Source organism: Triticum dicoccoides, chromosome 3A, assembly GCF_002162155.2.
Source record: "Triticum dicoccoides isolate Atlit2015 ecotype Zavitan chromosome 3A, WEW_v2.0, whole genome shotgun sequence".
In the NCBI taxonomy this organism is placed as follows: Eukaryota; Viridiplantae; Streptophyta; class Magnoliopsida; order Poales; family Poaceae; genus Triticum; species Triticum dicoccoides.
The window spans coordinates 97,696,477-97,706,202 of record NC_041384.1 but is presented as its reverse complement, the minus strand read 5'-3'; the positions used below and the strand labels follow the sequence as shown (position 1 = coordinate 97,706,202).

The following is a 9,726-nucleotide window of genomic DNA, read 5'->3' as shown; positions in this document are numbered from 1 at the left end:
CTGCTTGGTCTGTCCCACAAAATTTAATTACATATTCTTGCTTGAATACAGATAATTGTATAGGTTTTCATACATTAGGCAACTCTATGCTCAAATCTTGGCTCTGCATCCGTGGGCAAGGAACGCCAGCCCTACATGTCTGACGATGACTAGATTGGTTAGATTTTACTACCAGATGCTCTTATCGGATAGGGTTATTTTCAAGTGAAGTTCCCGACAAATATCATTGTTCCACCTCTGGTTGCCTTGCACGGCCGTGCTCCTCGCGATCCAGGCAGTTGAGCTGCTGGAGAGATAATGCAGCATGTGTTAGGCATAGTTCAAAGCAAAAGCACCAAGGATCAATCATTAGTACACTTGGGCCTCATTCAGTTTGAAGGATTTTTATAGGAAAAACATGAGAACAAGGATTTTAGAGGAAATTTTTCTATATATGCATTCGGTTTGTAGGAAATGCGTACAAGAATTTCGTAGAAATACTATTCATTTCCTATGCTTCTGGAGAAAACTACACATCTACTCAAAGCTCATTTTGCGTGTAGGAACGAAGCAAGTCAATTCCTTAGAGTGGCAAGTGCTATCCCATCAAATTCCTACACCACTCTAAATTCCTACGTTTAGATTTGCTACAAACCGAATGAGCCTTGAATGTATACAATGGCTGGATGAAACTGCAGGTTGGAGATGTGCTCTGCCCCGCCTTTAATTTTTAGTTGTCGACTTGTTGACAGTGCTGCTAACCTTTTCAGCCTACACAAACAAATAATAGCACATCAGACAAATGTAACAAACACCACATAGAACAGAATAAACAGGCTGAGATTGCCTCATTTGTGTACCGCTTTCTTGATTGGTTGCTTGCATTTGCGGAGGAACTTGCCGCTGCTGCTCGTAGACACCGAATCCTCAAAGCCGTATCTGAAAATTTACAATTGACACTCTCCGCAAGAGTTGGGCAACGAGCTAACCTAATTACACATGTGTAGTACTGTACAAACGGCGATGAGCATATGCATATACCCGGGAGCACATCATGTCCAACAAGGACAGATGACGCACATGCCACTGTTGGAGCTGGACCAGAGATTGATGGACAGTAGTAGCTTGCACGTAGTAGTACTACGTACAACCACCATGAATTTTACTCGGAAAACACAGTCCCCGATTATCATGGGCAGCCACATATGACACAGTACGACACGCAGCTCCAAAGGTGGGTGTCGCCATCTCTCGCCCACAGCCTCGCCTGCTCTTCGGTCCATACTCCGATGCACGCGCCGTGAACTTGAAGCAGCTGAGAGCTCCGACCTCGCGCGCCGCCCCGCCCCGCCATGAAGTCGTCGTCTCAGAGCCACAGCCCCAGGACCCCGTCGCCGCGCGCTCGCGGCACGGCGGCGGCCCCCGGCGCCGACCACGCGCGCTCCTCCTCCGAGCCATGGGTGCTCGCATGCGTGGACGACACGTGCGTCAACGACGTGGAGAGCTTCGCGCGCACCGTCGCCGCCGTGAAGTCCAAGCCCCGCCCCGACCTGCTCCCGAGCGTGCTGTCCCACTACGCTGCCAAGTGGCTCCCGGACGTGGCCACCACGTCCGCCTCCGGCCGCTTCCTGCCCCCGGAGAGCCCCACCGCCACGTGGCTCAAGAAGCGGCTGCTCCTGGAGACCCTCGTCGCGGCGCTCCCGCCGGACCCGCCCAGCGGCGCGGCCGCAGACGACGGCATCACGTGCGACTTCCTGCTCAAGCTGCTGCGGGCGGGGAGCATGGTGGGCGCGGACGCGGCGCTGCTGCGGGAGCTGGAGTCCCGCGCGGCGCGGCGGCTGGACCAGGCGACGCTGGCGGCCGTGATGATACCGGCGTTCGGGCACGCGCCGGGCGGGTCGACGCTGCTGGACGTGCCGCTGGTGCTGCGGCTGGTGCGCGGGTTCCTCAAGGAGGGCGGCAAGGGCGCCGGCGGCGGAGCCGGGGCCAGGGTGGCGAGGCTGGTCGACGCGTACCTGGCGGAAGCCGCGCTGGAGGCCGAGCTGCGGCCCGCCGAGCTCGAGGAGCTCGCCCGCGCTGTGCCCGCCCACGCGCGCGCCGCCGACGACGCGCTCTACCGCGCCGTCGACACCTACCTCAAGGTGACCATGCATGCATGCTTAACTCCGTTTCCATTTTTATCTTTCTACGATATTGCGCTTTGTACTTTGGGTCAATGGCCAGAAGACTGCGTGAAAACTTGTGAGGCGCGCAGTAGTACAGTGTTTCTGCGTTTGACCACTACATTTTGCATGGGACAGCGCACCAGCTGGGTAAAAATACATGAGTATAGAGTAACCTCCATGATGGCATAAAGATCATAACAAAAAACAAATGATACGGTTAACAGAAATACTCCCTCCATCTCATAATATAAGAATGTTTTTGACATTAATGTAGTGTTAAAAATGTTTTCTTATATTTTGAGACAGAGGGAGTACGTGAGAACGAGGGGAGAATCGCGCAAGTAGAGTACGCACAGTTGAAAACACTGTTTTACATTCCCGTCCGCATTCATTCATCTGTCGCAAACGCCAGGAGATTTTGTCATAAAACCAAACTGAAAATGCCTCATCATTAGCCGGAGTTACTATGCCTGTTGGTGTGTTCGGTCACGGGAGCTCCGACTGCTACACAACAAAATGTTGCCTGTTGTCACGCATATCTATACTCCGGTGCCCTTTTGTTCTCATCCACGACACTGTTTGTCCTTTGTTTTCCCGAGTCCTGGTAGCAACTTCAGTGCTCACACTCACAGTACAACTTACTACAGTGCAATATTCCCTTCAGATTCATCTCATAATGTGTGGACGAAGTTGTCAGACTGGGGATCTTGCAGGCACGGCCAGAGCATGTTCTGTAGATACTTGCAGCCATATATGGCTGCCATGCAGACACGATTCATGTTTTAGGTGGTGTTTGTTTTTCTAGTCCTAGAACTTTTTCTAGTCCATGGGACTTTCTGAAAAAAACTCTCAAGGAGGTGCTTCTAAGGACTTTTAGCAAAAAGTCCCCAAAAAATTCCATCATGTTTGGTTTGCTAGGGACTTTTTCTAGTCCCTACATCAAAAAGTCCCTGGAAACAAACACCCCCTTAGTTTCATGGGCATTGCCGCATGCGTATCACAAGTTCAGAGCTTTTCGGAGCGAAATGCATCCGGACAAATCAAGGTGGATGTCATCCGCTGCTCCATTGTTCTTCGCATTTCACAGCGTTGTGTTGTCCCTATCATATTCATCCATCCCTAGTGTTGCCATGCGTTGCTGCTCTCTGGAGAGAGGCGGATTCGCGTGCAAAATTAGGACAAGAAAAAGAAAAGATGTTAATTTTTTAAAAAAATTACTTGACTGAATCTTGTTCAGTTCAATGTTGGCATTTTACAGTTTCTCTGTCTTTTAACTAGAGGTAAACGCTTGGTTCACCTCTAGTTGGTTTAACTAGATGTTCTGAATTTATATTATAATATCAGGTTTATCTCTCTCTACTCTGACGCCTCAATTCTCTGAAATCTTATAGAATTCATGTGTTTAAAAAATCATGTTGCAATTCATTGGGCGTGGCATCACAATCCTACGTTCTTTCTATTTCAAGATTTATAAACTCATGACCCGCAAAAAAAAGATTTATAAATTCCTACAATCCGAAGAATCCCCGAAAGGGTGGGCTAGAGGAGGAAGAAGAGTGCCCAACCGTTCAGTTTCTATCCAACCACTAGGACAAAATCGACTTAGGACGATTTATTTTTTCCATATAAGCAAAGTGAGGGAAAGTGTGTACCATGCAAAACTTAGGCCTATGGACCATGCACATTTTTATTAGGGTGTTTAAATAGTTTGACCTATATTGTGTCAATGGAGGTCAGGGCCCCACGAATCCTTCTCCAGGGAAATTATCAAAGTGGGGGAAAAGTGTGGCGGATGATCAAATTTCCCTGCAAAACCGATATATGCTCCTTATTGTTGGCGACCCGAAGCGAACAGGCGGTCGGGTTCCCAGCCTCTCCTTGTAGTCGGCGCTGATCTGCTTCATCTCATGTGGCCTTGTTGGCGACCCGAAGCGAACAGGCGATCGGGTTCCCTGCCTCTCCTTGTGGTCGGCACTGATCTGCTTCACCTCTTGTGGCCTCAGGTCCATGGACGTGCGACGAATCCCAGCTCTTGCCGGCGGGAGGGTTTCAATGTTTTTTTAATATGGTTAGGGTTTGTGTCCTGCTTAGTAAGGCGAAGCGGCAACTGCACCGGTTTCTTGAAGATGAAATATGGTTCTCCCTACTTGGCACCCCCATCCTGACGGTGCGTTTAGAGTCGTCGGAGGGTGTGTGGAGGTGTGTCTCCGACGGATCCGTGTGATTCAGTCGATGTTGTCTTTGGTGGATCCGCTTAGATCTAGTTTGCGTTCGTGTGTATATGGATAGGTGACGGTTGCTATTCTAGTGTGTTGGTCATATGCGACCTTAGTACGACGACTTCACGATTTTCTACTGCAACAAAGTTTGTCCAACTTCAGTCACGGAGGGCAACAAGGCGACGCCCTTCCTTTCATTCCGGTGCTTATATTCATCGTTAGATGGTTTAAGGACATGAGTGGATTTGTACTCCCATAATATTGACGATTGATTACATAAAAAAAATCATCACGAGAAGTTGTTCATTTCCAATTTCGACTGATGTACCAGGCACACCCAGGCGCCGGGAAAGAGGAGCGCAAGTCGCTGTGGAGGCTGATCGACCCCCGGAAGCTGTCGGCGGAGGCGGCGGCGCACGCGGTCCAGAACGACCGGCTGCCGGTGCGCTCCGTGATGCAGGTGCTCTTCTCGGAGCACGGCAAGCTGAACCGCCTCGCCGACCTGGGCGCCTCCTTCAGCGGCGCCAGGGTCCCCTGCAGCCCGGCGGCGGCGCTGGACCTCCACTCCGGCAGCGGCCGGTGCCCCTCCAAGCGCGAGGCCCTGGCGCAGCACCAGGAGATGCGCCGCCTGCGCGAGGACGTCGCCAGGCTCCAGGTGCGTTCGCCGGACATTTTCCAACTCCGACGGCAGCTCTCATCAGGTGCTAACGGTGACATGTCTGGGCTGCAGGTGCAGTGCAGCGCGCTGCAGGAGCAGGTGGAGAGGCTGGGCTCGGAGAGGAGGCGCCGCGGCGGCGGCGTCGGCGTCGGCGGCTTCAAGTGGAGCACGCTCTGGTTCGGCGGCGGCGGCATGGGCGGCGACGTCGCGAGGATCGAGGACTCGGAGAGCGGCATGGAGCGGCAGACGCCGGCGAGCGGGAAGAAGGGCAGGGCCAGCATGGCCACGGCGACGCCCACGCCGACGCGGCGGACCCCCAGGTGGCGCAAGTCCATGTCATGAGAGGAATCTGAAGCCGGCAGCGGCGCTCAATGTTTACTAGGGTTCTTCATAATTTGTCTCTCCTTTGGTTACAGAATTACAGTTTCTAATTTGGTACTAATAGATCAAAAACTATATGAATTTAACAGTTTATAAGTCTCTCTTTCTTCACAAATCATGAAATAGTCGTACACACGCCAATCTGATTGCTGCAGATCACTTACTATAAATGTTTCAGAGATTACTGACAGAGTTCTTCAAACCTTTGCGAAACAGAGAGTTCTTCAGACTATGCCTCGCTCACAGAAACATACTTATAATGTAAGAATTGGGTACTATCTTTTTTTCACAGATCAACAAATAGTTGTACACACACACACACCAATGTGATCACATGAGGGTGATCACGAAACTAACCACAAATGTTTCACAGGCAGAACCTCAGACACTAGTCTGCAAGCTATGCATCACTAACTTATTCAGCTACAGAAACAAATAATAGCACTTCAGACAAATGTAACAAACACACACACATGGAAAAGAATAAACACAGGGCTGAGATTGCCTCATTTGTGTACGGCTTTCTTGATCGCCTGCTTGCATTTGCTGAGGAACTTGCTGCTGCTTGTAGACACTGAATCCTCATAGCCGTATATGCGATCATCGTCGCCACCCACCTTAGGTTTCCTGCCTGCACAGTCCGAGCCTCTCCTCATTCCCAGGATCTTGGAGGGAGAGGATGGCAGCGACCGGAAACCCCTACCGCTGTCGGACCTCGGGAACCATATCTTCCTTTCCACTTTCTCCTCCTTGATGTCAAAGCTACCCCTGCATCTTGGTGTGCCATGGTGAGCAGCAGCACTCTCACCACCGACGTCGACGATCTCGTCGACACATTCAGTGATCTCATCAACACATTCAGTGATCTCATTCCTGCAGCTCTCGTCTTCGTCATCGATTCTGCTTTGAATTTCCTGCTCATCGTCCGAACCGTTCTCCTCGGCGGCATTGTGGTCTTCCGAGGAACGGCACGCCGCTTCATTCCCTTCTTGTTGGTCCTCCATGAGCATGTGGAGCCACTTATCAACATTGCCCTTGCCTCTGTAGTTCATGTTTTCATTGTCTTCTGATCTGGCAACACGTCGAGGATGAAGCATTTCATCATCCTTTTGGACTGGCAGTGACTGCTCTGTGTGGTACCTCGGCGCCCCGTACACGCCAGTCGCTCTATATGGAGGACTTGGTGGAACTGAGGGGGTCCTTGGGAATGAGACTGTCTGGCTTGCATGATGAGACCTTTCGGTCTCGGACTCGAGCATGGCTGCCTTGCCCTTACCATCTCTTGACTTGATAGGTGTACCAACACCCCTTGATGCCATGGTCTCCTTTCTTTCCCTTCCCCTGCTACGGTGCCGCTCTCTGATCGCCGATTGTTCTAGTTTCTCCCTCACCGATGCTCTTCCCCTTTCAGTGTAACTTCTGTTTTCATCAGTGGAGATGGACCTTCTTGGGAAGCTTATCACCTTGGAAGGTTGCTCAGTGTTGACATAACTCATTGTTGAAGTCCCTTCTCCAATTTCTTCCCCTTCCAGGTTAATGTATGCATCTGAAGTCCTCTGAGCCTCCTCCAAGAAAACCCTCAGCTCCTGTTTCAGAGGGCTGCTCCTCGATACTCTTTCTGGCAAGTACCTGAAACTCTCACACTGCCTTTCCTCTGGGATTTCATCGTCGACCCGGTACCTCTTCCTTGCTTGATCAATGAAAGGCTTCACCTGCCTCTCCAGATCATCCCTGTGCTGGTACTTCTTGCGGAGCTCGGTTTCAGATGAGTCACACATTGCTCTCTGTGCCTCCAGTCTCGCCATCAGAGTACTGGTTGCAGCCTGGTTCAGCCTGAGTTGTTCCTTGTACACAACGCTCCTGCATTTTGCACCACAATGAAAAAAATTAGCACCAGCTAATCAAGATTCTTCAAAAGAAACTAGCAGCTCTTGGTTTTATAGGATCATCCTCCTTACTGGTGCATGGCGTCTCTGATCATCTTCTCGAGCACTGTCTTGTAGTTGGCCTGGGCGTCTGCCAAGCGACGGCACTTCTCCACTCGCCGACGCCTCTTGATGAGCTGAGCCTCCAGGTCCTGGATGGCTACCCTCTCCTCCTCATTCTTCTGCTGCATCTCGCTCACCTCGTTCTCCAGTTCAGTGAGCTCAGCTTGCTTCTTCTTGGCCTCTTCTCGTTGCCTCAGCGAGTCCCTAGCCATGACGATGGACAGGTAAGGATTGCTGATGTAGCCGTCAACATCTGGGTTGTTGTTCTCTTTCATCATCGAGTTACCACCATGGCCGTGGGCGGCCAGGTTCTCGTCCTTCTCGCCGGAGAACTTCTTTGCAGCTACACGAAAAGCAGCCCCTCAATCATCCATAGCTCATATGCAGATGTGACGAAAACCAGGAAATTAATGCAAGAAATTCTCTGACAAGCGCATACCGATCAGGGGGTAATTGGACCTCACTGGTCTGTTGGCGTCAACTGATTTGAGCACCGAACAGTCGGAGCCCCTGGCGGATACGATGGCGGCGGGCGCGAGGCCTACTTTCTTCTTCATCTCGGCGAAATGGTGCGGGAACGCGTGCGCCTCCACCGCCTGCAGCGAGCTCAGCTCCTCGTTGGCCCCGTCGGCGAAGAGGAACGCGAATGCTCTGTTCCTGCACGTACAACAGTTTCAGAACAATCCGTCTGTCCACCTGAAACCTGTTGGTATACTCAGGGTGAGCAAAGGGCGTCGGACAGGAGCTCACCTGAAGTCGGTGTTCTTGGAGGCGAAGATGGAGAGGAACTGGTTGACGGAGATGCCGAGCTGCAGATCCCACCAGGGGACGAGGAACTCCAGCTTGTTGTGCTTCTTCCTGGACGCCTGCAGCTGCATGATCCGCAGGTTGCTCGGAACCGTCCTCCCTCCCCCTGCAGATCGAGGAAAACCAAGCATCCGTCCACCGTCCGTCAGAGTTCAGAACCATGTGGTAGATTCAGAACCAGCAAGGAACATGTAGTAAAATCCTTCTTACTGGCGCAGGGGAACCAGTGGTGGACGTCCCAGGCGAGGGGCGAGGCGGCGTCGGCGTGGAGGTAGAGCACGTTCCCGTAGGCGTCGACGCGGAAGAGCGCCGGGTCGAAGCCGGCGTTGCCGAGGTGGTCGAGCTGCTTCCAGAGCAGGTTGGCGAAGCCGCGCGGGTTGGCGGTGGGCGCCGCCTCCGCGTCCACCACCGGGAACGTCTCGTTCAGCTCCTTGGCCCGCAGCGCCTGCACGCACCAGACCAGATCAGATCACGACGCGGCGGAGGTCGAAGCGGGGCGAGCGGATCTGCGCGAGCGAGAAAAGGCAGGTACCTCGTGGGGCTGGAGGACGTAGGGGAGGAAGGCGCCGGGCGGGCCGTGGGCGTAGGGGAGGCCGAGCGCGCCCCCGCCGGCGCGGCAGAGCCTGGCGTAGGCCTTGGGGTAGCCCAGCGCGTCGTCCACCGCCCTCTCCTCCTCCGTGAACGCCGCCATCGATCCGCGAACGCCGCCGGCGAACCTACGGAGCAATGTTGACTGATGTGTCGGGAATCGGGATCAGGTGCCTGATGATGACTGAGGTGTGTACGGGCTGCGGAGCGGTGAAATACAGCTGATTATTTTGGCTTTCTTCTGCCGGAGCGGAGGAGCGTTGCGTCTCTCTGCGCAACGGTCGGCACGGATGGGGACGGACGGCGAGAGCCGTTGGGTTGGGGCTGGTTCAAACTCGGCACGTGAGGGGGCACGTGGGGCGGGGGCGAGTGAGTCTGGCTTGTGGGGTGGGGCGGCGGACGGCAAGTGCGTACTGTGCACAGCTGGCGTACACTACGTACTGTAGTGAGTATACGTAGTACGAGATTGTATACGCGTATTATTTTCTCCTTATTTATGGCGACGATTAATTACGGATTGATGTGGGGAATGCTTTGATGAGTTGGCATTGAATGACTGATCCGTGCGTGTCAGAAGGACACAACGTGCAGAGTGGGCGCCGCGGAGTTTTGTTTAGGACGGCAGCCGGTCCACACACCCACAGATGGATTTAAAACCCATGGTTTTGTTTGTTTCGGCCGGTTTGAAATCCGTGGTGAGCACGAGCCCAACACGACCCCGGGCATCTTAGTGCGTGCGCACATACGCGTACACGCGTATATTTTTCCTTTGCGTGGCACGTACATGTGTGACGCATACCTGTAGAGCTAGCTAGCGTACGGTACGTTGCCTACAATTGATCCCATGCCCGCGCAAGAAAACGACCGACCTGCACGGTACGCTATGAATGCTACCATGCACCATGGCATGCATGCATACATGCACTTATATTTTTAGATTA

General features: G+C 52.8%; 2 protein-coding genes across 2 annotated transcripts; one reads left to right on the top strand and one right to left on the bottom strand.

Moving 5' to 3' along the window:
• Window positions 1-1,118: 1,118 nt before the first annotated feature.
• LOC119271310 (coleoptile phototropism protein 1-like) lies at window positions 1,119-5,513 on the top strand. Its single transcript, XM_037553189.1, has 3 exons — window positions 1,119-2,120; window positions 4,695-5,018; window positions 5,094-5,513. Exons 1-3 carry the CDS (start codon window positions 1,332-1,334, stop codon window positions 5,361-5,363), a joined length of 1,383 nt encoding a protein of 460 aa, XP_037409086.1. The 5' UTR covers window positions 1,119-1,331; the 3' UTR covers window positions 5,364-5,513.
• Window positions 5,514-5,645: 132 nt separating this feature from the next.
• LOC119267347 lies at window positions 5,646-9,070 on the bottom strand. Its single transcript, XM_037548722.1, has 6 exons — window positions 8,730-9,070; window positions 8,408-8,642; window positions 8,141-8,303; window positions 7,830-8,047; window positions 7,361-7,733; window positions 5,646-7,262 (listed from the first exon to the last, which is right to left on the bottom strand). The coding sequence occupies exons 1-6, from the start codon at window positions 8,886-8,888 to the stop codon at window positions 5,909-5,911; spliced, it is 2,502 nt and encodes an 833-aa protein (XP_037404619.1). The 5' UTR covers window positions 8,889-9,070; the 3' UTR covers window positions 5,646-5,908.
• Window positions 9,071-9,726: the final 656 nt, after the last annotated feature.